Source organism: Cyrtonyx montezumae, unplaced genomic scaffold (genome assembly GCF_038088225.1).
Source record: "Cyrtonyx montezumae isolate F1298 unplaced genomic scaffold, pur_monq_1.0 scaffold_9, whole genome shotgun sequence".
In the NCBI taxonomy this organism is placed as follows: domain Eukaryota; kingdom Metazoa; phylum Chordata; class Aves; order Galliformes; family Odontophoridae; genus Cyrtonyx; species Cyrtonyx montezumae.
Genome location: NW_027072100.1, coordinates 11,503,626 through 11,531,093, shown reverse-complemented (window position 1 = coordinate 11,531,093; position 27,468 = coordinate 11,503,626). Strand labels below are relative to the sequence as shown.

Genomic DNA, 27,468 nt, shown 5'->3' with positions numbered 1-27,468 from the left:
ATATATAAAGCTTATCTCTTTCTACCAATTACTTGGACCGTTTATAGACAGCAATGTTTTATGTCACAGTGAGAGAATCTGTTTATAAAAATAAAACAATCTGAGACTACACAGAAGAAGATAACATTTCCAGAATATCAGCCAAAAAAAAACCAACCCTCTACTCCAAAGTGTAAGTGAACTGAATTACTTATTTATTTGAGATCTAATAAAATGTTGCGACATAATTTGTAGTTTATACTATAAATTACACCCCTCAAAATAGCAAAAGTAATAAATAAAAAATGAGGACATCCTGGGCTCCAAATCTATTGAAGTAGAATAGCACAGATTTTGAAAACAAACAAAGCGAAAAATAAACCCCAACCCCTGCTTTTATGACATTGTGACCATCTTTTCTCCAACCCAGAGAGGGAAGTTAAGGAAGAACAGCAGTACATTTATGTTACGGCGTTGCTACCCGTGGCTGAAGCTTCTAACAACTAGTCCTGATGTATTTCTGGCCTAGAAAGTGTTACCAAGTTTCACTTACATTGTGTACAATGAAGAGTTGCACCAAATACGTACAGGGGTTTCTATTGTTTGGTGTGGGATGAAAGCAGTTGCATCAACCACGAAAGATGAAACGTGTTTGTAGATCACACTAGATGAAAAACACTGATTCTCATGGACAAGAGCAGCTGAAGTGTTGATGTGGTATAAATACTGCAGGCATACTTGTGCAGACTTCCTTACAGCGTTGAATGTCATCGTCCCATTTAGTGCTGTTAATTTTAAAGTGTCCATCAGTCATTTGCCACCGCTTGCATTGCCAGCAGTGCCAATGACCCTTTTATTCCAGATCTTATTAACTATTTTATGGCTTTTTCTGGCAAATTAGTTGCTGGTGGGACTCACTCTGTTGTAACTGTGTACTGTAACAGTTGTTATCCTTTGAAAGTTTTTCTGTCAATAGGATTGCTTTTAGTCCCTGTGAATGTGGCATCTCCTCTCCAGTCCCACGTGTCCCAAGTCTAATAAACATATTTTGGTGTATATGAGCTGTTTTAACCTGTATCTGAGCAATCCGGTTTTGGAGCCTTGGTCATCCCGACTGTGGGGACACCGTGGTCACACCCCGTTCCATGTGATGAGTTACAGAAATGGTTTATGGACTCTTAGAACTTTGGGGATGTTTAAAACGAGTGGGTGCGGTGGACCCGAGCATTGCAGCTGTGCCTGCGGCCGTCAGTAAAGCAGTACTAAAGACCGAGCTGTAAATCTAAGTCATTTTATAGAGTAGAAAATAAATAAAGTTATTTTTTAGCGTTTACTGCTGGGGAGCCTTAAAACCACTACGCTGACTTGAAGTATGCTTTATGCGTGAACACGTTAGCTTTTGCTAGAGCCCGATGCCAGCACCGGCTCGCGGCAGCGTTCCCCGCTCCCGTCACGGTCCCCCTTCGGCCCCGCGCTCGTGCCCTCTCCGCCTTCGGATCTCTGCGTGCAGAGCCGCTCGCACCGCCGACGTTCCCTTCCCCGACTGCGGAGCAGCTGAGTCACGGGCGGTCCCGCAGCGCCGCTCCGGGCACTGCCACGCCCGGGGGTCCGAACGGAAGGCTGAAACAGCGGCCCGGTAACCCGCACCCACTGGAAAAGATCCTCGCTCCTCCGACCTCGCCCCGTACGGCCGCCGGGCGCAGGAGCGGCTCCGTCCCGGGCCCGGCCCTCCGCCCCCATCCCCGCGGCGGTGCACGCGCCGCTCCGCGCTGCGCCATCCCCGCCCCTCCCCGCCCCCTCCGGAGCGCCGCGTGCCGTCCTCCGCCCGCTCCGCTCCGCCGCCCTCAGCGCCGCTCCCTTCGTCGCTCCGGAGCCGCTCGGCGGGGGCTGAACACAGCGGCCGGGCGCGCCGCCCTGCCCGCCCTCCTTTCCTCCCTCCCCCTTTCCTTCCTTCCTTCCTTCCCCTCCCTCCCCGGCCCTTCCTCTCTCCGCCTGGTGCCGCCACCGCCGAGGAGGAGGAGGAGGAGGCGGAGGAGGAGGAACATGGCGAAAGCGGAGCAGGTCCTCAGCCTCGAACCGCAGCACGAGCTCAAATTCAAAGGTACGCGGCCGCCGCCCTCCGCCGCTCCCCCGCTCCGGCCCCGCGTTGCCGCCGCCCGCAGGCCCCGCTCCGGCGGCGGCCATTTTCCGGGGGCCGGGGCTGGGCGCCGCCGCGAAAATGTCCTTCAGCGCCGCGGCCTCTCCCGCATCCCCGGGAGGCGGCCACCAACGCGCGGGGTCCCCGCCGCCGCCCCGGGCCTCTGCCCCCGCCCCCACCCCGCGCTGCGGGGCCGAGGGGAAACCGCGCGGGAGAGGGGGGGAGCTGGGGGGGGAGCGGCCGCCGCCTGCAGGGCCCGGCTCCCGGCGGCGGAGCCACGCTGTTCCCCCGGGCTGACCTTCCCCGCAGGGCGTGGGCCGCTCCCGAAGGAGCGGGAGGGGGGGAGAAGGGAACCGCGGGCGTCGGGAGGGGCCTCGGCCTCCGCGGAGGTGTGGTGGAAGGAGAAGGTTTTGCAGCTGACGTAGCGCGGGGCCGCTGCCCGGAGGGATCCGGCCCCGGGGCCGTCGGGGAGCGCGGGGCTGTGCCGTCTCCCTCCGGGAAACCCGCGGCTGTTTTCTTTGTGGTCAGCGCCGTAACGACGCCCTGAGCCCCCATCGCTGTGCACCGTCTGCCTGCGCAGAGCTCCGTTCTGCCCGCAAATAAAGATTTTTGAATGGGTTTTGAGTTACAGCTGGCGTTGAAATGCCAGGGTTGTAACCCGACTGATAGTGCTGCTGTAATACAACGCTCAGGGATTACCAGTAAGCATTCGGCGAGTTTATTTATGCTCCCGGTGTTAGAGGTACTTCACAGCTTCGTATGAATACGTGGCCAAGAGTCTTTATTTAAAAAGAGTGATTTATTTGCTGGCGCCTGGTTAAACTACTCATTATGTAAAAGGCTTTCGTGTAATGTTTTACGCTTAGGGGAAGGCTCTACCCGGTTCTAGCAATAAATGCAGCAGGACTAAGAGTGCGGGGTGGGCTTATCAAAAAAGCCTGCTAATAAATGCAGGCGGGAATGAAGTGGCCTTGTAAGCTGAAGTGCTCGCGTGTCCTTACGGCAGCGCAGTCAGACGCGCTTAGAAGTAAACTGTTGTTCAGTACCGTTTATGTGAAGAGCTGATTTTCATCTTGTTCTGGGTACCGATAGCATTGCTTCCAACCAGCAGACAGGTCCGAACTCAGGTGGGCACAGTGCGTGTCCTGAGTTGGTGCTGACCAACCGGTGGGACCTGGTTGTGGTCTGGGGCTTTGCTTCGAGCCTTGGTGGGTACAGAACAGTGCTACCACTGCCTCTTGGTGGGGTACTGCTGCCAGCCTGCCTGCCTCTGCCATAGGGAGCCACTGCTGTTAAACCCAGCAGCCACAGAGGTTTTGTGTCCGACCTGCAGCCAGCAACGTGTTGTAAAGCACAGCGTGACTAGAGGCGAGTAGCAAATGGCTCAGTTTTAATGTCTGCTTAAATATTAATGTTCAGATAGGCCTAATGCTGCCGATAGCCTTCATCTGCCTTGGCGATAAATTCTGCCCTCCCGTCCTTCCTGACAGGAGTGCTGACCGCTGTCCTTCATTCAGGAAAGGCCCATTTGAACCGTGACTTGTGCCCTGAGAAATGCCTGTCCTGCGCTTTGCGATGGCACGCCGCCTGCCGCTGTGGCAGCGGTGATTTTCTCACCTTCGGGAGGTGGTGGTGTTTATTTGCAAGGCACCGCTCTGAGCAGAGCGAGCAGATGCGCGGCGGCAGCACCGCTGCTCCTGCTGTGCTCCTGCCACGAGTGGAAAGCTCGGGGCAGGGGCGTGGGCCAGGCGAGGCCGTGGGCCGTTCCACAGCACTGGCAGTGGGGAGGAGCCTTGGTCAAAATGCGGTGGGTAGGAAAAGCGGAGAGAGTGTTGGCAGCGCTGCTGTTGTCACTGTGTGATTCTTAAGATGGTGAGGGAGGTGTGGCATTGACAGCAGGAATAAGATACGTGAGTGAGGGTTTATTCTGTGATGTGTCCCAGTGCCGGACTGCAGCAGTTAGCCAGCGCTTGCACTTGGAAAAGGATTTGAAGGCATTTTTGGAGAAGGTTCAGTTACCCCTTGGTGTGCAGCACTCCTGAGCATGTTTGGAGCTCTTTAAAAACAGCGCCTTTGAGTCTTTTTGCAGAAACATCGAAGAGGGTATTTGTGCCAGAATATCTTTTCCACAGCATGTGAAGGTGAACAGGGGTTGTCTTTCCTCCTCGCCTCCTACACCCGTGGCCGTGTGCAGCTGCGTGCTGCAGGATGCGTGCGTTGGTGCTCTTAATGCCGGGTGGAGCTTGCTCAGCGTTGTCCTGCAGCCTGGGTGAGAGAAAGCATTGAACCACAGGGTTATCATTCAGGCTTTGTTGGTGATGAGTGGCGAAAAAGACCACATTTGTTCCACACAACGTTTGCATTTATGTTTCTTTTTTTTTGTTAATCTAGGACTAGAGAGCATCCAACGACCTGCCCAGGGTTGTAAGATGGCAGTAGTCAGTGGCCTGACTGAAGGAGGCAGTGCCTCCACCTAGGGGTTAGGGGTGCACCTAGGGGTTAGGGGTGTGGCACCATGGGCCCACCTGAGCAGGTTTAGTTCTGGCTGGTAGGACCCCGTTATGTTGTAACCCACTTCAGAACTAGCTGGATCTTCAGCTGATTGAAGTTCTGTGCTCTTCGCAGTGCCGTGGCCGAGGTTGGCCGAGGGCTGTCACGCCTGGGGTGGTGCGGGCAGAGGATGCTCCGTGCACGCAGGGCTTTGCTCCAGGTGAGCCGGGACTAATGACTCAGCACTCGCTGTTGCAGTGCTCCCCAAGTGGCAGATAGCAGTACTGCCCAGCGCTGGATTCGTTCGTCCCTCACCATCATAAATTGCTGCCTGTTGGAAATGCTGCTTCCTGTTTCCAGAGTGTGTTCTTCCACCTGCGTGTGTGTGATGCTCCTCTGACTGCGCAGAAAAGGGCACAGCAAAGGAGCAGGACAGGCGGTGCTCTCCATGCAGTGCTGGCTGCGGGCCCAGCAGTGCTGCTTCCCTTGCACGGAGAGCTGTGCTGGGCCATGGTGCCTTCGCTGGAGCAGCCTGCATGGCACAGGCAGGTGGCTGCCAGTTTGAGCTCCCCCTTGTACCTGTAAGCTGTATCCAGGCAGTGTGGGTGTGCAGGCCTCCTGTCTGAGGCGAATGTCCACCACTTAGCGGGTGCAGAGCTGAGGCTGCTGGGCCCAGCAATGTGTGGAGTGTGGTTGGCCTGGTGTGAACAGTGCTGTTGGTGGTCTCAGAAGAGTGGCTCAGTGCTTTGCAGGCGTTGTGACCGGACTGTGCAGCTCCAGCTGCCGCCCTGCTGCCGCCTGTGCGAAGTGTGCAGGGGGATCTGACTCTGTGCTCATCCTGTGTTGGATAAATAGGGATTTCTCATCGCTGCCACCGGAGCAGGCTTTGTTTAAGAACATGAAATACTGGCAGTGTTGTGAGAAGTTGCCTTCTTAGTGTCGTTCATATGCATCTTTTAAGCTGAGAATTTATGCGGTGTTTCCTTTAAGCACTTGGAGCCCTTCTGGTGCTCGCAGCGTGATGGCAGTCAGCACTTGGGTTTCCTTGCTCTCGTGGCTGCACTGATGGCTATCTGCTCTTCTGCTGGAAAGCCTGCTGCCGTCTTCTCTGCCTGATTCCTTATGAAGTCACTGCTAGATCAAATATGAGAAATCCCTCACATCCTTCTGAATATTTGAATTTAATTACCAAGTTTTACACTTAAAAGGAGAACATCATATTTCAGTAACAGTCTCCATAAATCTGTGTGAATCTATATTTCATTAGTCATTTTCTGGCGACGTTTAAATATTTGCAGTTCATGTTACACTAGCTATTACTGCAACACTGGTGAAATTAATAGCTTATTCTAACTATTAAGCATTCATTACAGTTGGACAGGCTTGCAGCATCTCACTGTATTATTCCAATTTCACATGTATTAATTTTATAATTACTTCATCACTTTCCACAGGCTCTTCACTTTAAAGGAGCAGTGCTTGGGGCTGTCTTGTGGTGCATCTCAGTTTTGGAAGGGTGGAATAAGTTGGAGATGGTGCTTCTCTTTGCTTCCTTAGTTGGCTGTTGCCCTGTGCATGGAAGCAGGATGCTGTCAGCTCCACGGGACAGGGAGAGGAGCTGCACAGGAGCGGGCTAGCAAAAATGTGAGCCTTAAAATAGGATATGTCTTTGGTTAGAGACTCAAGATTGCTTTAGATGTGTGGAGCAGATGAAGTTTAACCACATTTTCTATTAAATTTAATTCACGTATTTAGGTCTCCTAAGACTGCTTTGATTTCTCACAGCTGACTTGAAGGGTTCAGCTAGTGTGGTGTATGGGTTAAGGTCTTCTGAACTGTTTTGTACTGTGTTGATTCTGAGAATTGCAGGTGAAGGAATAAGCATTAATGGGATCAAAATAGGACTGTTTCTAGGAAGATCCTTGCGTGGCGATAGTCTTAGCATGCACATTTTTAATTTGGAGGATACTTTGCAAGTGAACAAACACTGCTTTAGGAGAAGCATCATTTGTTGTACACACCCGGCTCAGGGAGCTATGGATTGTGTCCAGTGAGCTTTGGATCAAGTGAGCAGCTTCACTTCTGCAGATGTTATGATGCACTTTTTAAAGAAAACTGAGTAGTCCGAGGGTCGGTCTTGTCTCTTGCTTTCCGTGTGCCCATGAACATAGCTTTTCACCTAGCTGGACACGATGCAGGAGTCCAGTGACCCTTGCTCAGTCTGCCCACGTCTTGCAGTTACATTTGTTTTCTACTGTCCTGTTGCCATATTGGTCCATGTGCTTGCTCCCTGCTGGAAGGACTAATAACTGCTGAGAGCAGTTTGTAGCTGGTACAGAAACAGCCTTATTGTGTTTTTTGCCAGTGAAGTTGGTTGGCTTTGAGAGCTTTATTGATGGTGTTTGCAACAGTTTTGCTTGCGGTAACAGCTGTTGCTTCAGACTTAAATTTCATCTTTTTTTTGGGGGGGGGGAATGTGATCTTTCACATTATCATCACGCTACTGTGAGCCCTTTTTTCCATCCAAATAAATCCTCGCTGATTGAAGTGAGGATTTGGTTATGCCAGGAGCCCTTCCCAATGAGAGCTCTGCTCTGCTGCCCTCCAAGGACGGTGGGTACCCCAGCAGTGCTGCCATGCACAGCACTGTGTGGTCAGCATCTATCTTCCTTATGTATATCAATATTGAAGTACCAATTTATCTGAATTAACGACCAGATTTGTGCCAAATCTCTTCTGTCTTTTGATTCAGTATTTATTCAATGTATAAATCCTTCTGTACCTGCTTTGTAGACTGAGATCTTTACAGAAGGCAAACAGAATATTTTTTAACATGTCTGGGCTGTTGCTGAGTTGGAAGATGTGGCCTGCTAGGCCTCCTTTCATAGAGAGGGATTTGTGGTGTCAGTCTGGAGCAGCCGTCACAATCCTGCATTGAAAATGTATGCAAAGCAAATCACCATTTCCATGTTTAATTCAGTGCAGGATTGAAGCACACGTGGATAGAAGTGATGGAGTGTTTATCCTAGCCATGAGATCCAGACTGAGAGTGGACTGGATCTGTCCTTTCTGCATTCTAGCCCTTCTGAAGATTGCTTACCTCCACTGTAATTCTTCTGGCCTCCAAAGCATTCATACAAATTAGGTGCCTCTGCTGCCTGCAGGACTTTATCCCACGTCATTATAAATACTTTATGAAAATAATCTCTTTGCTAAACTCCTTCAGTGTCTAGTTTTCTGAGCTGTAACCGAAGTCCTTCACACCACAGTGCTGTGGATTAAAGATTTCATCGTTCTAAATTTAATCCTGTTTTCTTGGTTGGTCGCCACGAGGGGTGCAGAACAGAGGAGGGGGAGGTTTGCCTGGAGATCCATTTACTTTCAGTGCAGAATGTAAAATCGTGAATGTGTGGGACTCACTATGCAGCCAGATCTTGTGCTTTCACAAACACTTCTAGAGACTTAGTTTGAGTTGGTTGTGCTTTAGAAGGCATGTAAAATGACTGTGTAATTCTTTAATTAAAAAAAGAAGTAAGACAGAACAACCACTGAATGATTTGTTTTCCCTCTGACTGTTCTTTTCCTCTAACCAGTTATTTCATCCTCTTGGTGCTGCTGCTGTTCCTCACTCGCAGGAGCCCAGCCCTGCAGCTCTGCCTTTGGACTGCCCCTCCTCTGCTTGAGTTTGCAGCTGTTGTGATCTCTGACTTCCAACACGTTGTATGTTTTCAGAATGCTGGCGTGCATAACGTTCACTGTTTTGCAGTGGCTGCTCCTGTGGCCTTCCTGCATACTCACCAGACCAGGAACAAAGGTTTAATGACAGTAATGTCAGTGTTTTTATAGCTGCACTTCTTGATATCACTCATGCAGTGACGCTTAGGGGAGCTAGGTTTGCAGAATGCAGTTTCACACATATATTGCTCTGTGCCAATCAGTATAAACTGTGGGTATATTTTCTCTTTTTTTAAGTTCTTTCTAATTTTTTACTCTAACCTTTTAAGTTAATGGGCTTGATTTCACATGGTTCTTCAGAATAGCATCTTGCTAAATTCACAATTCCTTCTCATTTGTGGATGCAATTAGTATCTCACTGCCTATTGAATTTCTGTGGGCTTGGGTTTTTTTTAACTTAGAAAAACAGCTACACATTGTGCATCCCAAAATCTCTAATTTTGCTCTTTTCTTTTGGTATTTGCAGTTCAGGCATAATTCTGCACTTAAAATATTTGCACAGTTGCTATTTAAGTTGCACCTCAGATGTGTCTGTTTGGAGAGGATTTATGAGCATGAAATTGGAGCGGTGTTACGTTGCTCCTTCCCCACCATTTGCGTGTGCATCTGCGATAGAGATTTAGTGATTAAATTAGACTAGGCAAAACTGCTTGACGAGAAGTATAAGGAAAAGGGAAGTTTGTGGTGGGGCATGGGGGGGGAGATAAAATTATGCTGCCTCTTGCTGGGAGATGCTTCCCCAGTGCCTTCAGTCGTCAGGCTGCACAGCAAACCATCGTGCTGCACTCTGCTGCTGTGTCCTCGTGTCTCCCCAGGGGCCCGTGCTTTGTTTCAGTGTCCTTTTGATGCTGGCTATGAATGAGGCTCCTAGCTATGCAGAATAACTAGGTGTCCTATTATGCACAGGTCTTAGTGTTTCATGCTTACTGAAAGAGATGTGGCTGCTGTTCCATCAGGAGTGCAGCCTTGTTTCCTGAGCTGTTTTCATACCTGGAGAGAGCTGTTTTGTGTGGTGTTGGTGAGTGTAATGAACAAAGTAACACGAGATGTTTGGCACTCAGTTCTAAAGGAGTATGAAAGCGCATCTGAAACAGATACACCTCTAACAGCTAGCCAGCTGCTGTCCGTCTTTTGGTTCTTTAACTGCTTTATGTTGTAAGTATTTCTTTGGGTATGGCGTTGTTGCCAGAGATTTCTGTAAACAACGTTTGGGTCCAACAAAGATCTGAAGAGATCAGGTGGGGGAAGAAAACCCCTAGATGACACTGGTAGCAATATTATAGGAAGGACATATTCTTCCATTTTGCTTGGGACCTCATGTGTGGTCTGACAGATCTTAGAGCTGCGAAGTCAAACTGTTAATGATACTCTGAGGAATAGCAGATGACAAACGTTACACAGGAACAGCTATTCTGAAAATAGTTTTCAGTCTTGTATTTGTTTTTTGACCTTTTTTTTTTCCCTCTTGAATGTGAGGCATGCTGTGGCAAAAGTAGCATCAGAATGGGCCAGGGAAGGACACTGATTAATCCATCCAAGCGGAGTAATTTACTGCCAGACCTGACCTGACTTTGGCACCTTGATCATGTAATTTTGCTGGTGTTCTGTGTGCCCTTTTTTTTTTTTCCTCCTCTTAGATCATTTTATTGATTACATGTTATAAAAAAAATGAAATTCACAGCATGAATTACTGCATGGAGAGTGATTTGGATGGCCCTTAAAACAATCTTTTCAGCATGGCTTATACAGCTTAGCGAAGCAGAAGTGGCCACTTGTCTCTCTTCGCTTTGCTTCGAGGGCTCTTTCCTGAGGATGGTCATAGTAAGGCACAGAAGTGATCCCACAAGGGCACAACTTTCTAGTAGCTTCTATATAAAGTCCAAGCGAGGACTGAAAAGTTTGAGCAATTTACACAAGTGTAAAGAGCTGCCTGAGTTCTGTCTTAAAAATAATGACCAGATTTGGGTTAGCTCTGTCCTTCCAGTGAGTGACTTGTGAAATAAAGATGTTTATGTAACACAGGCGCTTCTTGTTTCTTTCTTCAACTTCTTTGATTTCAAAAGTTGCTGATGCTCACTTAATTATGAATGTCTCCAGAGCCAGATGGCGGTGGTGATTAAAACTTGGCATCCATTGCTTTCTAAAACACTAATCTTCACAAGATTTTATGTAATTAGGTAAGTATTTTCCTGACTTCACAGAGAGGGAAACTTTAAGGGTCCAAACCTGCTTCTGTTTTGGAATTGCTGTCAACCCTTAAGGCTTTTAATAGCAAAAGATCAAGCCCTCGAGTGATTTGACTAAAGATGAGTAAGGGTGGTGGGAGACTTTGATTGGATCTTTGGACTCCTTGATTCACAGGCACCTGGCTGATAGCTCAGAAAGGCATTGCTTGACATTTCAGCTTTATACATGTCGGTGTTTATCTTCAAAGGTCATCGACTTCATATGTAAGTTTTAAAATAAATATATAGTAAGGCAGTGCTACACCTGTTACCAAGCCCTCCTGCTCATGTTTAGTTTTGCCACTGGTGTTGCTGGCCTGCAAGCACTTTGTGCTGTGAGCAGGTGTGGGAAGGGGGGAGCTTGCAGCATGCTGCACAGCCCCCACCGTCTGCAGAGCACATGGCTGTGTCAGTAAATGAATTATTGCTCCATGTGGGCATCATCTTGTTAGGTCACATAGGGTAAGACTTGGGCTCTTGAGAGTAGCACAAAACAGTCTAGATTTCCTCTACTTTCCTCTTCACTGTCTTGCTTCTTAAAGATTCCTTGGTTACCGTTCTGTGGTTGATTAATCTGTCTGGTGATTAATGACTTTCCTCTGACACATCAATGGGATTAAAGCATGGTGAAATATGTCCTTCTCTCCCATTGTTGCATAGGGACTCCAGTTTTATTTCTGCCTGCATCTGGGTACCATGTCTGCCAATACGTGTCTGTGGTGCTGAGTTGGAGTGGTGAAAACTTATTTAGGGACAGGTGATGAAAGTGCATCTATGATGTTCTGAGAATAACTTGTGCAGGCTGGTGGGGCTTTATTTGCAGTCCTCTTAGTGATTGACAGTTTCATCAGTGATTGTATCATGATACTTCAGTGCATTTGCTCTGAAAAATACTAGTTCAGTAACGTCATACTTTTTTAGGGGGATGTCCAGCATTAAGCAGATAAGAATTTGCACTTAGATTGAAGTACAAAACAAAAAACTAGGCATGTGCCTTCATTGCTTCAAACAACAATGCCAGCACTTCAAGAGGATGCATGACTGCATAGTGTGTGCCTAAATGTGCTAGCTTTAACCTGCTAAGTAGGAGACCTTGTTACCTTAATTCAGCAGAAGTCTGCTGTGCAGGAAGGTGCAGGTTGCTGATGCTGATGTCTGAGCACTGCTTGGTCTGGCTGAAAACTGATTTTCTTTTCTCCCTTCCCCACTGCCCCCTCTCTCACTCCCTATCTTCTAAGTGGATTAATTTCCAGCCTAAGAAGCTCCTGGCTCAGTTGTCGGTGCAGCAGATGAACACTGCTCAAGCAGTTGGTGGAAATGAGAGGTCAGGCCACCTCCCTTTGCAGCAGTGAGACAGACTGGTGCACAAATAAACTGACCATGGGACTGTGGCCCAACTAATGCTTGCAGTTAACGATAAAAAGGTATTGGTAGCATTGTTTGTACATGCAGATCTGCAGAGGACTGTATCTGTTTAGTTTGAAATCTCCTGCCAAGCGTGTGCCATCCAAGCTCTGCCTCCAATTCTTATGCTCACTTCTTTCACACACCAAATCGTGCTGCAGCAGTAGTCTTGCTGCACTGGAAGTACATGTATATGAGGATGGTTTATTTGCCAGAATGAAGCTAGAAATTTTGGTTGAGAACAGTTGTGATACGGATCTGCTCAAGGAGTGTAGCTGTGTAATGTGGTTACTGCTAGCATGGTGGTAAGAAACTTAGCATGCACTGTGCTGACCAAAGAGTTATCAGCTGGGGTTTGCTGTTTCAATTACATGCACTTCTTTTTATTGCAGTGAGACTTATTTAAAATTTAAATAGCATTGACATCATGTTCTTTTGACCTAATTCTCAGACTTTTGTACGGTTACTAAAATGATCTGGGGTATTATAATGCAGTTTACTGCAGAATGACAGTCTTAGGAAAGATTGATACAGCTCTGGTGTTTGAATCAGAAATGGAGCATGGCAAATTCTGAGATAGCGCAGTGATCTTCAAACGTGAAAGCTTGTATATGTGACTTCTGGGTGCAAAGCTAAAGCTGTAGCTTGAAACTAGCCCTGATAAAGAGTCACCCCATGAGAAATGGTTATACTTGTTGTTTGTCATGAATAAGCCATCTGTGGTGGGTTGGGGTTTGTTGTGTTTTTGTTTTTATTTTAGTGCCTGCTGTTTAGTAGACGCTCGGTCCTTCATTAAGATAAGTTGACTTCATTCTAATTGCAGGATGAAGTTGGTCCCTCATGGAATATTCCAAATTTTAACCACCAAATTCAGTTTGTTACACTCTTCCTTCTGGGCTGCTCCCTCCCATGACAGCCCCGTGCCAGGTGATGCACATACAGCCCGAGTTTCCCATCGCTTTGTCCTCTCATTGGCACCAGTGGCATTTTTTTTCATGATCTATATAAACAGGAGTAATTGCCTTTAAGCCTGCTGGATTAGTTTTACAGAAATAGAAGTTTCACTTTTCTAGAAATAATGAAAACAATTGCAAAAGGATTCTTTTGTTCTGAGTTGATTCCAGAAGACCCAATGCCCTGCATTGACAGGCTTTGCTCTGAGATAGGTGTGTGACCCTACCTAAAAAAACCACCCTGCTCAAACCCAGACGCAGCATCGTGGGGTCCAACCCCTGGCTCCACACAGAGCCACCCAAAATCCAAACCCAGTGTCTGACAGTGGTGTCCCAGTGCCCCCTGAGCTCCGGCAGCTCAGGACTGTGCCCACCACCCTCTGTGGCAGAGCCTTTCTCCAGCCCACACCTTTCTGTCCCCTGACGGCCCCATGCCGTTCTCTTGGGCCTGCTGCTGTCACCAGAGAGCAGAGCTGCAGCCGCCCTGAGGCCTGTCCTCTGCCTCCTCTGGGCTGAGCCAAGTGACCTCAGCTGCTGTTCATACATCTTGTAGGAAGCAAAGGCCAATCCCCCAGTTCCCACAGCAGGCTCCCCTGGCAGGCTGAGCCAGGCCTCAGTCCGTGAGCAGCAGGTGCTCGGGGTTCGCCTCGGCCGGAGCTGGCAGGCCGTGGTGCTCGCTCCTGGAAGGCAGGCCAAGCAGGCCGATAGTGTTGCATCGCTGTGCCCCGATTACCCCGCTTATACTCTGTACTTTATTTCTCCTTCTCTTATGTACTTCAAAACACCTGTAATGGCACTTTAATCCTGCGCTTGTCTGTTCCTATTTGCTTCGCTCTGCTATTCGAATAGCAGCGCTGTGCTGGGTACGGGTTTGCTGAAAGCAGACGTCAGCCCCGTGGTGCAGTTGTGCTGGCTGACCTGTAAAACCTGTAATTTGGGGAAAATGTATCTAAAAAACATTCTGTAGCCTAGCAGAGGGAAAGTCGAGCAGACAAGAAGAAATTATTTCAGTCTGTTGGAAGGTTTTGCTGCCAAGTATTTTGGTATGGTCTATGTTAGCAATAAGTAAATCCATTTGGCAATTATTTGACACACAGAATTATTGTTGTATTACTATTACAAACAGCAGCTCTGTGCTGGGGCACACAAATCTCACATGCATTTGTGGATCAGCCAAGTAAAAACATGGTATTTCCCACAGGAAATCTGTCCCAGCGTGCAGACTAGTAAAGCTCTGTTGAGGATGCAGCTGCACACGCAGGGCTGTGTGCAGATGAGCTTCCCTCTCTGCTGGAGTAGCTCACACTAATTTTTGTAAATGGACATTCATAATGTTAAGGCATCAAGTAATTTCTTCTGAAATGTTGGACCCAATTAGGTCTACCTTAAAGATCTGCTACTGTCTTTACATACCTTTGCTGGGTTTTTCTGAGAGCTGGGCTTGTTTAACTCCTTTAACAGCTCTTGGCTTCTGCTCAGTTGTTTTCCATCAGAGGACTGCATGCAGAACGCAGACAAAACTTTTGACAGCTTTATTTCATTCTTGTTCTCTCTTTGTGTTTCACCAGGCATGGGTTTGGATCTTTATCATTGGATCTGAATGTCTTATTGCTTCAGTTATTTTGCTGCCAGGTTGTATTGTGAATGCAGAGAGCAGGCAGAATGCTGCCATGCTGCTGGCTGAGCAGAGTGGTGGTATGATGGTTTCGCTTTGTTTGGTTGATTTGTGTTTTTAAATTAATATTTTAAATAATTTGTTTTGTGGGTGAAGGCTGCAGGACAGCAATGCTTTGTCATTTGTGCTCAGTGACATCTTAGGAGATGAATTTGTGTGTTAAATTTGTGGAAAAGAAAACAGGTGATTTTCAGCCATCCCTGCTGCAATTGAGAACCCATCTTGTTTGCACAAGTGAGCCAGTTGAGAACCATGCGTGTATTTTTTTGTTGTTTTCTTTTTCAAGTTTACTTTTATTCCTGAGGATAGGTGAATGTATTTTATTCAGTTATCAAACAACGACTTTTGTGCAGAAGACAGCTGATCAAAGAGTGTTTACATTTCCTTAATTTTATTTCTCTGCAGTCTGAACAAGGAGTGCAGTCACACATCACCTGCCTAATTTGTCTGTGTCTTGTAGAAAATCAGTAATTAGCCTTTCCCCTGACCCAAGGGATTTTGATGGTTCCAACTAGGTAGTGAGCCTGTGAGAAATTACCACGTGTTGTTGCTGAACTTGACAGCGGTCTGATTCTGACTGTGCTAAAGCAGAACTCAGTGCCACGCTGTCAGCACCCAAGAATTTCCCCGTTTCCACGTGGTTATTTCCTGTCTCAGTGAGGCTGGATTTTTTAATGAAGATCTCTTCTGATGTACCATTTCTCATAGCCAGAAGGTTTACTTAAAAACAAGCACATGTGTACAGTGGACGCTCACGTTGCTGGTTTTGGCACAACCTTTCTAAATGCCAGGTAGAAAGCTTCATGGAGGCACAGCTTCCATGTGCAGTTTACAAATGCAAGGTCCAGTTTATGTACTGATATTTGTAGACTCGAGTCATCTCCCCTGCTCACTGTCTGTACATAGGTATGCATGGTATCTCTGGGAGCCTGAGTGACTCGGTGGTTAGGATGGAATAACCAGTACAGCAGAGAATTTGGCTTCATTTGAATGCCATGTTGTTGTGTTGGCAGCACATATAAATGGTTCCCTGCTTTTTGTTTGCTATTAATGATGAGCTGTTGTGCTGTGAGCATACAGTCATGCTCAGCAGCCTCACTACATCCTGGACTTAGCGTGCATGGTTATCTGTATGTGCCATAGATGGGAATTGAACATCTAATTACTTTATAAGATTTGGGAGCAGAGATTTGTAACCTGCTTAGCCTCTGCTTGACAAGTGCTTTCTGTTGCAATCTAAAATCTGCTTTTGCTCTTCCTTAGGTCCTTTCACAGATGTCGTCACCACAAACCTGAAACTCGGCAACCCTACAGACAGAAACGTGTGCTTCAAAGTTAAGACCACGGCACCACGTAGATACTGTGTAAGGCCTAACAGTGGAATTATTGATGCAGGAACATCAATTAATGTTTCTGGTAAGTCATACAAGCAATTCTTTGGTAATTGAAAATGACTTCATTGAATGAATTGTTTTTTGGAGTGTTTTGCAATACAAAAGTATTGTGTGGAACACTTGTAAAAGCAGGAGGTTACCGTTCCATGGAGAAGCAGCCATCTCATGGATCTTTACTTCCCTTATTTCTGCTCTAGCCATAATGGGTTTGTTTTGACATCTTGTTTTGAGGGAGGTAGGAAGAGCATATAAATAATTTATATGGTTCCATAGCAGTCTCCAACAGCCTGTCCAAGGCGGTACTGCTGCAGCCCTACCCTCCCACTGGGATTATTTTTGTAGAGTTAGCTTTTTGCCAGTTTAACTTCCTGAACCAGCTCAGTGCAGGATCAAACGAGTGCTTGGACAGGCACATCGAGGGAGGGATAAAACTGGGTGGACTCCAGCCACGCCAATTTAGGCTGATAGTTGGTTGCCAGACTACCTAATATAACCAACTATTAAAGAAAACATTTATTTTGAAACCATGCTTGTTTTGTGTTCCTTGGAGATATAATATGCTTTGGTGCTAGAAACATCAAGTGACTTTGCTATTTCATACGAAAGGTTAATGATTTTCTCTAATGAGTCAGTAGCTCTTCACTTGCCAAAGTTTGGTAATGGAAAAACAAAGGAGTGGGTTACATTGAAAGCATAAAGGACTGAGTATTTTTATAATCTAAAGGACTCTTTCAAAGCGTTTCATAGTGGTAGGCTGCAGAAATAAGGTCTGGTTTCTGAGTTACAGGAATGATTTCTGAAGACTCATTCTCTCTATTTCAGTTAATTTTTAACATTGCATAATAGAAGCAGATGAGCGACTGGCCTATGGGAGGATGGTCACAACAAAAATCACCTATAACAAAACGTATAACCTATCAATTAGTCTTTTACCAAGCTTTTTTGACATGGAATAAATTATTTGTGAGGTATAAATACTGCTTCTACTTGCAAAACAAATATATCAAAAAGTTAAAAACTAGAACTTCAGCTTTTAATGAACAAAGTATAAAATTTATAAATACCTTGTTCTTGAAGATGTTGCTTGAACAAAATAAAAACTGATAGTATCTGTAATATGAAAGACTGTAGTCCTCTAACTCCTCTTGACGTACCTGCATTTACACATTCATTGATCTCTTCTCTTTGGATATTCCACTGTGTCACATTCATTGTGCAAATGATTGCAGAACTGAGCCTCACTTGCACTTAATTTCTGGAGCATGAGGTGCCAAGCTGTGTACTTCAGCGAGGGGAAGGCGGAGCAGTTCTGCTTCAGGAGGAGGATAGCACGTATGCAGTGAGCTCTGAAATGACTTAATATGTAAATGGGAAACGTCCCTAGAGAGGAATTGAAATTTTTAAAACTGGGGAAAATTCCCAAGTAAAGCTGTCTGTCATCTATGCTAGCTACAGGCAGCATGTTAAATGCATTGAAGTCAGTGAAGCGTTAATGAAAATTAGCATGGTTTCTAGCTACATGTTATCTTATACTATAAAGATGGGAATTCTTTTCATCTCTCAGATGAACTTTGAAAATTAAAAGCTCTTTTCCTTTGCTAGCAAATAGCATGCTTTTTAAAATGTCTTCATGATCTCAACCTTGAGTTTTTTCTTAAACTTCTGCTTACGGTGACCCTTCACTCTGCCTCGAGCAGAATGTAGGATAGGCAAGTGCTGTGTGAACCCACATCTTATGTGCTTTTCCAACCCCATTCTTCCCAGCAGCATGCCACACAGAATATGGAGCCAGTCCAAGATGTGACCTAAAATTTCCCATTTTGAATTCTGGAGAATTCTAGAGTTATTTCAAACCCATTCTAAATAGAAGCTGCCATCATCTCGTTTTGTGGTTGAATTTCTATTTAGTAAAGTCACATATGTTGCAGTCTTGGTAGCTTCCTTGGACCATGTGTGGGACTTAATTTTGGTACTGAAGGTATCAGCATCATTGATTGTGATCAGCAGGTGGGATCTTCTGGATGTTGGCAAACGAAAGGGGAGCTTTCATTAACTTTCATAATCTTGGAAATGAAGGAGGTGTGTTTAACCCTCTCCCTTGGAGAAATGCTGCTTAAGGACAGAGGAATGATTTGGGATTTAATAAACTGAAATATAAATAGAACATTTTTCTTTGCATCAGCTATTGTTCAGTCAGATAATTCATGTCTCACACAAGGCATTAAAATAGGGTTTGAATTCTTCTAAACCTAGTGAAAATACTACTCATGAGAAGTTATTAGAAGATAGCTAATTCAATTATAACTTCCAGACACCCAAACTGATTGGGCTGTGTTTTCTGTATGTAGTCTGTTCTCTTGAGAATTTCTGACTGACTTCAACACAGTAGCACTGCGTTGACAGTGCACCTCCTGCCTGCAGAATGTCTCAGTGCCAAGTACAGTGATGTGAAGCTTTATTAGTTTCTTAGAACATCACAGATGGTTGGGATCGGGGCAGTGACCTGAGTGCCTTTCTCACATACAGCTCCACGGGAGTGTCCTGTTTTGGTGGAAGTTCACAAGGAGGTATTCTGGCCTTAGGTAGAGGCAGCTAGCACATCATTCTTTCATGCTAGTGTGTTGGCTCATTTCACACACATAAAGCATTAGAAAAGCAAACTGAAGTGTTGGGTACTGCTTCTTTTGCCCTATCACAACTGCTCCTAAATACCAGCATTTAGGGCCCTGTCAGCATGCACTGCTTGCTGCAGTGTCAGGTTTGTAGTCCATGTTTTCACCTGTTACGTAATGGCGTGTAGTTTTAACAGCTGAGTTTATATAACTGTCAGGATGTGTATGTGTGCTGTCACCCTGTTTGATTGCGTTTGGTTGTAAGTACTTGGAAAAGAAGGCTACCTGCACCTGTTCTGTTTTTGTTAAATGTGTCTTATTTGAATAAAGGCAGCTGATTTTGTGGCTTCGGAGGGGTTGAAATCTAAATAAAAGATATAAACGGATTCCAGAGGAAGAGTGAGAAACTGGAAGCAGGTGCTGATGTCTGCAGCTAGGTGTACAGTGGAAGAGGTGAAGGGTGCATGATGCTGTCTGAGCTCAGCCCGTGGCACTGGTGGCACTGCTGTGTAAAGGTGAGGTCTGTGGAAGGTCTGATCTTGCCAGACTGTAAGAATTCCATACAACACCGTGTAGGAAACCTGTCAATAAAACCAGAGTAGGCTCACAGACCAGAGTAAACAGTGCTGCAGTGGATGTATGGTTTTCAAGTGATAATAGAAATTGCTGGTGATGTTTGGTATTAATCTTGTTAAATGCTTTTGTAAGCAATTCTGGCTCAAAAAGAGGACACCAAAAACCCTTACAGTGATGTAAAATTCAAAGGCCAAAGATATACAGCAGGAGATGGGTGTCCTTGAAGGCTTCAATAAGAGAAACAGGATGAGTTTTGTCATAAAAACTGCAGAATCGTGTACTTGGATTTCTTCTGTAATTGCAAGCTTTCTGAGCTAGATGAGTGATACTGGGGCGTCGTAACTCATCAGAGATGACCAAGTTGCTGACATAATGTGGCTGTGAATAGGGCAAATGCAGTATGTGCTAACAAACTAGGGAGTGGAAGAGGTTAGAGTGTAAATGTTGTTGTCTGAGGCACTAATAAAATTTCATGGTTATATGTAGAGTAACTCAATTCAAGCCAGAACAGGTGCAGAGAATGAATGGGGGCCTGACCCTGAGAGGGTAGACAAGTCTGGCTTGTTTAGTTTACCAGGAGGCCAACAGTTACTGTGATTGATGTCCTGGGATGCCTGCAAGTAAAGGACTCTTCCCCTTCTTTTATATTTAAGTGTAAGGGCAGTGTTGGTCCAAGACCAAGCAAACAAGCCATTAATAAATTTAGATGGAAACCAGAGGGAGGCTGCTGACGGTCTGAGCAGGGAAGCTTTTCCTTTCCTTCTGCTCTTGGAAGGGAAGGTCGGAGTTTTGCTTGACATCTTCCTGGGCTCAGGTTTCCTTGGCTGTTGATATTGTTATTAATTTCACCATGAAGCCGTTTGGCAGAAAAAGAAGCATATCAGCTGGTCACCAACTCTCCTTTGCTGTCTGCAGATCCTTGTGTATCAGATGTGGGCAATGTAGAGGGAATGCGTGAGGTTTTGATGGGAGCTGGTCAGGAACTTTGAGCCAGCTAAGATTTGAAAAGATGTTTTGTAGAAACTTACCCTTTTCATGTAGTTGTCATGGAAGGTATGGAATTTCCAGTCGAAGCAAAGGAGCCATACTCGTAGTAGTAAATTGTGTTGCAATTAGGGCACTTCATGGGGCTGCTCTTTCACAGAAACCCCCAGCAGTACAAGAGTATGTGCAGAATGGTTTTGAATGGTTTGGTTTCCTCTTGAACAAAGGAAATATTTCTGAGCTTCCCATCTGGCTTACAAGACATTTGCTGAATAATTCGTGTCGATGTGGCTTTCGTGTATTGATCTAAAAATACAAGTGCTAACAACGCTGATACTGTCAAGCCCTCTCTAGCTGCTTGCTGTTCTGATTCAGTGAGTGGAATTCAGAGCAGCAGTTCAGTGTTCAAGAGCAGCACAATCACAGGGGAAATAGTGGTTTTCAAACGAGCTTGTGCTTACACTCAGCAAAGCCAAGTGATAGAGCTGCAGATCTGGAGAAGTTCCCTGAACAGGGGATAGCTTCAAGTACCCACTGATTCTTGTGTGTCATGTAGACTTGATCTGAATGCTAGGTGTCTGTTAAGGGGACAGAAGCATGGCTCTGCTGCTTTTCAGTCACGTGTGGTGCAATGTTGAAATGCACGTGTTTTCACAGTTCAGTCACTTCTGTTCAGAAAAATAGTTTTAAATGGAGCCTGTTGAAACAAAAATGTTTATTTTGGGCTAATAGTTGATTATTGTAAGGCAAGTTAAAGTGTATCATAATTTTTACAGCACGTTTGAGGCTATTTGCTGTCTCCTTTTTCCTGCAGCTTTCAAAGGCGTGTGGTTGTCGATGGCCACAGACTGTATGTGTAAAAATGGCACAGGCGTAACATGTTCTGCTCCTTGAAGGAGACAGATTGGTCTGGCTCTTCTTCATTTGCAGTAAATGGGACCTTTGGATGATACTTGTATGCTACAGATCCCTGCAATTAGTGTGTGTGTTTCAGTGCATGTTAATAACTCCAGCACTTGGAAGTAATCCCGAGTCTTGAACTGTGTGTGTTCATAGTGATTGAATGGAGAGCCTGAAGTGGTTGCACAGGTCATGAGATGTGAAGTTTTGTTGAAGTTTGTGCCAGTTTCATTTTAAATCTCTCAGAAGGATTTTTGCAGTAAGTCTTTGCCTCTCAAACACACTTGTTTTCCGCATTAAAAAATCCATAATTCCTGTGGTTTCTGGATGGAGATAATTTCTCTACACCCTTTAACCATAACCTTTTGGCTGTGTATTGATAACAAACTTTCAGCAACTTATTTTTGAAGGAGAAATAGTACTCGATGAAATAAATACCATGAGATATTCAAACTTTGTAGAGGAAATTTCCATCCTGAATTTTGAGACTCAGGATTTAAAGTGTTTGACTTTACCAGGCTCTGTAGCCTTCCTCAGGATCCATCAGCCGTGCTCTGTACAGCTAATCATGGTGCTGGCATGTTACTTGTATCTCAAGGATGGAGAAAAATCTTAATTCTTTCATTGAGACGTTGTCCTGTTGCCTTTGAAGATCCATACGTTGCCCTGCTTGCTATAAATTGCTATTAGATGACCATACTTGTGTACACAACACTGTATTGTGCTCAGCAGTTCCAAACTGCTCAGGCAGAAATTAGTGCAGACTGAAGAATTATTTCTTTTAACTTTTATATATATATTTTTTTTTAGTGAGACTCTGGATCTCAGCTGCTCCTTTGTCACAGGGATGTACTACTTGAAATCCTGTTGATGTTTGTATTTCTCAAGTCTTGTAACGAGTCATCAGTGTGTGACAGTGCATCACAATGACATTAACGTAATGTTCTGGGGTTTTTCTTGCAGTGATGCTACAGCCTTTTGACTATGACCCCAATGAGAAGAGTAAACACAAGTTTATGGTTCAGTCTATGTTTGCTCCAGCTGATACTTCAGATATGGAAGCAGTAGTAAGTATTGAAAGTAAATAAAAAGGATTTATTTCTGTTTCTGTAATTTTTAAGACCTTTTACATCATTGCTTCAGGGCTCTTTTGAAACCAGGGTGGAACTTGCCTTGAGATTGCTAGCAGATTGCCATTGCAGCTGTGCTTGCTTCTGTAGAGGACTGCTGTTGGTAGTGGCACACCAAGCCAAGGAACATGTTAACTTGTTGTAATGTTTTTTAGACATGTGTGTTATTTTAAAGGCAAACTGGAACAATGTGTTCTAATTATACAGTCTGTGGTATCTTCTGTATTTTACACCTTTGTACTCTGTCTTGACTCTTCCCTTGAGCAGCAACTTTGCCCAGCAGGAACCAGGAAGATGGCTTACAAGTATTGAATTTTTCTTTATCCCTTCTGTTGTTGCTTAAATGAATAAGCTGCTGATATAGACCTTGTATGATGGATTACAAGTGAGAGTAACAGAAGCATGTGGTTTTGCTACTGCTGCAGGAAGGCAAAAGGAAGCTTACTCTGGTCAAACTTCTGTTGGTTTGAGAGAACATTTTGATAACTATTGAGGACACAGTAACTAAGAAGAATTGTTTATTACTGTATAACACCTGGGGCTGTGTGTATATTTGAATGTATGTGTATTACTTCATTTAAAAAATCAAGACCACCACCTTAGGATACACAGCATGGTTTTTGGTGTTTTTGTTATTGCTGCTGTTAAATTTTGTTTTTTCAGCAGTCTTTACACGTCCTCTGAACAGCTCTTCAGAGCTGAGGCACTTTGGTAGAGTTGAAAATTTCCCTTTTCGAAAGAGATTTATGGAACTGTGTTTGTTTAGTGGCCCTAAAATCAGATCCAGTGAGAGAAACAGCAATAGTAATGAAATGTCTGCATCACTAGGTGAATAACCCCGTCTGCATCTCTTTCTAACTCTTTTAATTTTATGAGTTACTTCGTACCATATAAAATATTATTCTGCTAGCAAAGAATGTTTTTAAGGATCTAGATGGTCTTTTGAGTTTCCTGGAGCTCTCCAGGCCAATACCATTTCTTTTCCTGTAACATTTGATCACTTCTCAGTTTCGTTACCACTCTCCAAATATCTCCCTATTCTGGATAAACAGGTGAGACAAATTACTGGGGTACTATAAAGCTTTCAGCGCTTCTCAGGCAGCCAACAAGCTTAAAATAGAACTCTGACTTCAGCCACAGAGAAACACTGAAGTACGATTCGGCTGTTCAGGATGAGTCAGGTTCTTCTTCAGGTTACAGAGGTTAGCCATAATTTGACACCTACTTGAGATATGCTCAGCGATACTGTGCTACCAGAAGTGTGGTCAGAGTGAGGAGAAGCATGAGGACTCCCTTTTCTCTCATAAGTTACCTGTCTGAGTTTCAGTCTATTAAGAGTGATAGTGTCTGCTCTTCTGAGCTACCCTCGGCTGTGCATTTGCTTTTCATTTTTGGTTCTGTGTATGCTTAATGGTAATGTGATAAACACTTGTGGAGTTTCCCTAAGATGGTGCCATTTGTTTATATGATACGTTACCTTTTCGATGTCTCTTATTATACTCTTCTCTTTAATATTAAATTATTCCAGTGGAAAGAGGCAAAGCCAGAGGAACTCATGGATTCAAAACTTAGGTGTGTGTTTGAGCTACCGACGGAAAATGATAAGCCTGTGAGTATTTTTAGCTGCATATCGAGTGACTTAATGCCTCAGTACATCATGTAAAATGGCATGTGTGTCCAGACAGCCACGAAGCAGAGCCTAGACCACATCGTTCTTTTAAAACATGAAATTAAACCATTTTAAATCTTAGCAGTGCTTAACATTGCTAGCAGCTAATTTGAACAGTGTGAGCGCACTGCAAGCACAGGGAGATATCTGAGCTGATTTTTTTCTTCGTTGAGTGAATGATCACAAGGGGTAAAAATGCCATTAAAAAAAAAAAAGAGAAAAAGAAAAGCACTGATTGATATTAATAAAGCTGAGAGCTTTCCTGTTGAGAGATGTGATGAGGAAAAAGTTCCTGATACCTTATGAATAAAAGCTTCATTTTAAGAGGTTGGTGGAAATGCGGGTGGGGAAAGAGCACTTTGCTTTTGTTAGAGCACAGGCCTTTTGCAGAGCAGAGGGGGGATCCAAAGCCAGGAGGAGTGGGCTTTGGAACTGTGCAGCTTCTGTTTCCTGACTTGGACTGGAAGTCCCTGTGTCACCACAGAAGAACAGAAGGATGGAGAGGTGATAGCCAGCAGTGGGAGGGCAAGGGTGAGAGATCTGCAGCAGAGCAGCTGGGTGGTTCCTGACAACACGCTGCTTCTTGGAACAGCTGCTTGTGTTGTGCTTGGAGAGGGAAAGGTGAGGAGAGCACCATGAGTCCAAGCAGAATTCAGCAAATAAGTCTCATTTCCATTATTGTGAGGCGTGGTCTGATGGTATTTCCTTTTACATATGTGCAGGGACTGAAAACTGGGGGTCCTTCAGTCTGCAGTTACTGCTGCTGATCTGGAGTTCAGGTCAGGAAGGGGAAATCAAGGTTGAAGAAGAAAAAATGTTGCTTGCTTCTTTTGATAAAGGCACATTTTGAGTACAAACAGGAAATGTTACTTGATTCTTCTCCTGAGTATGGTGTTAATAACTAACCAGAAATCACTCTGTCCTTTTTTTACAGCATGGCATAGAAATAAATAAAATTGTATCCACAACTGCAACAAAGACAGATTCCTCTGTAATGTCTAAATCAATAAGTTCTTCTTTGGATGACACTGAAGTTAAGAAAGTAATGGAAGAATATAAGAGGCTTCAAGTAGAAGTTCAGAGGTTACGAGAGGAGAATAAACAGTTTAAGGTAAAGATTCTTTCTTTTCTCTCCTGACATAAGAGATTCAGACTGAAAGGTTTGGTTGCCTCTCATTGGCATGATATTTTAATGTCATCAATCAATGAAAGGATGGTTTAAGTTTCTCTCTATAAAGCCAGAAAAAAAGTGTGAAAATTGATGGTTCTTCTTAAAGGAACACACCACTCATGCGATCAGAGAAAGCTGATGGATAGCAACCCAAAGGAGTGAATCCCCACTCAATTTTATTTCTTTTTTCCCACCTAATTTCCTGAGTCTGAATTAAGCATTCACTGTTGGATTTGGCCCTGTGCAGCATGGGGATTTGGGACTGATGGGAGCTTGAGCACTGTGCCAGTGCTGCATGTTAGTCATACACCTGTAGCATGCCCTTGACTTGGCTGAAGTAACACAAGAAATGTGCTTCTGTTCATGCTCATCACATCACTGTGAGAACAGACAGATGAGAAACCATTATCACCCCGCTGAAGACCTGTTTTGGTTTCAGGTATTATAGATGTCTTTTGTCACAGGTATCAGCACCTGTGGAAAATGTGGCCCCAATGAAAGGAACTCTGTCCTGTCAGCTCTGGTGCTGCAAGGCTGGCTGCAAGCCAGAAGCAGCCAGCCTTGCAGAAACAGCCTGAAGAAATTCCTTATAAACACTTGTGAAACATTTGTGTTTTGTTCACAGAAGTAATGTGTATATAGCTGAGACACGAGCTTAACTTCCTTTGTTGTGGTTCTCGTGTCTCCCAGTACAATAAATGCTCTATGATTGTGTTTTGTTTCTTTTTTTTCAAGTTAGTTGTCCTGGTTTCAGCTGGGGCAGAATAAAGGCACTGTAAGGGGGCAGAATTGAGCAGACATCCTGTGGTAATGGCACAGAGCTGTCAGCTGCTCGTTTCTTTTTGCAAAGTGTTAGAAACAGCTGTAAAATCTCAGCAAGCTGTAAAATTCCTGCCAGCCACCGGGTGCTGGCAGTGCCAGACGAGATAGAGGAAGTGGAATATTTAAATGAGAAGTTTGTTCTCTAGCAGTAATTATTTGCAGTAATCATTGTTTACAGAGTCAGTTATCCCCCATCCAGGTTTATAGCAGCAGTGAGGTGTCATGTAGTTGGTGACTTTTAAAGTGTTCCTGGAGAAAATGAGTTGCCTCTCTGAATTCAGAAGTGGAAAAACACTGCTTGGGTGCTTTGAATTTCTCATCTGTCAGATTTTAAGGCTGCAGTAACTTTTATTACAGTTCTGTTTCTTGAGTACTTTTTAGTGTATAAACCGACAGCTCTTGCTTCCATTTCTTAAACTTTTCAATCCCCCTTTTTCTCTCAGTAGAAGTAATTAATCTGTCTTCCTTTAGGAAGAAGATGGGCTTCGGATGAGGAAGGCACCCCAGACAAACAACCCAATATCTGCTTCTGCAGCTGCTGTCAAGGACGAGGGGCACAGCTCCAGACTACTTGCTTTGGTGGTTTTGTTCTTTGTCATTGGTGTAATTATAGGAAAAATAGCCTTGTAGAGGCAGCATGCTGGAAATTGTAAATTGGTTTGATGGTTCTGCCATATCATTGGATTAAATTTATTCATAACAGTGTTTAAAAAAAAATTAATGTATGACATCTCACAGGTCTTGCCTTTAAATTACCCCTGCACAAATACTATGTAACATAATCTAGAAAGTTTAAAGTACAATGAGGGAATGAATGCAAGAATATTCTTCAGAGACGAAGGGGGAAGAAAATAATGATTTAACACTACAATGAAATATTGTATATGTCATTTTAAACATTCTTAGTCCCTGGTACATGTTGCTGGATTACCTCTTTTTAAAAAAAAAAAAAAAAAAAAGGAAAAATAGAAAAACAGAATGATTCCTCCACTGCTGGAGCTGGCCCTATCGGATGTTGGAGCTGGGTTAGGCAGGAGGTGTTGATAACTTCTGTAAAATAGATTAATCCACCATTCTGCTCATAAATTTAACAGTTTTTCTGTCGGTGTCTTCAACTCTGTGCAAGTTACCAATTTCTTGACACTTCAGTGAATAGTGAGAAGCTGGAGAGAGCTGAATGTGCATCGTCAGGAGGCGAGCACTGCCCGGCATGGGGCTCGTTTGGAGTACAAGTCCATGCCTTGTTCGTATGGAGGGACCAAGCTACACTGCTGTTGGTTCATATAGTTGAATTAAAATGTTATTCAGAGATGTTTAATGCATATTTAACTTATTTAATGTATTTCATCTCATGTTTCCTTCCTGTCACAAAATTGACTAATGCTTTATGGTATGAAAAGGCACCTGTTCTAAAGCCAGTGACTAGAACTAAAATTCTGCTGCTGTAGTGATGCAAGATTCTTCTGCCTCCTGTAGTTTTGGGCACTACACAATTGTGGGGAGTTTTGATCATCTGAGCATTGGGGAAACAGTGGTCAGGAAACTGTTTTTGTATGTAAATAAGTCTATCTAGGGGAAAAAATATTAGTAGTAAACTAGTCCTATGCCGTAA

The 27,468-nt window shown here is 44.5% G+C and overlaps 2 protein-coding genes across 2 annotated transcripts in view; one reads left to right on the top strand and one right to left on the bottom strand.

The window, feature by feature from the left end:
* Nucleotides 1–27,468, bottom strand: part of APCDD1L (APC down-regulated 1 like) — a 215,939-nt gene that overhangs the window by 168,408 nt on the left and 20,063 nt on the right. The gene's annotated exons all lie outside the window — the stretch shown is intronic.
* VAPB (VAMP associated protein B and C) lies at nucleotides 1,916–26,822 on the top strand. Its single transcript, XM_065754451.1, has 6 exons — nucleotides 1,916–2,080; nucleotides 15,862–16,014; nucleotides 22,028–22,131; nucleotides 23,723–23,803; nucleotides 24,798–24,974; nucleotides 26,328–26,822. Exons 1-6 carry the CDS (start codon nucleotides 2,023–2,025, stop codon nucleotides 26,484–26,486), a joined length of 732 nt encoding a protein of 243 aa, XP_065610523.1. The 5' UTR covers nucleotides 1,916–2,022; the 3' UTR covers nucleotides 26,487–26,822.

Excerpts from the sequence above, each read along its gene's own strand:
- VAPB (XM_065754451.1), top strand. The coding sequence starts at position 2,023 with ATGGCGAAAGCGGAGCAGGTCCTCAGCCTCGAACCGCAGCACGAGCTC. Across the intron at positions 22,132-23,722 it reads CTTCAGATATGGAAGCAGTA|TGGAAAGAGGCAAAGCCAGA; the intron begins GTAAGTATTGAA and ends AAATTATTCCAG. Across the intron at positions 23,804-24,797 it reads CGACGGAAAATGATAAGCCT|CATGGCATAGAAATAAATAA; the intron begins GTGAGTATTTTT and ends CTTTTTTTACAG.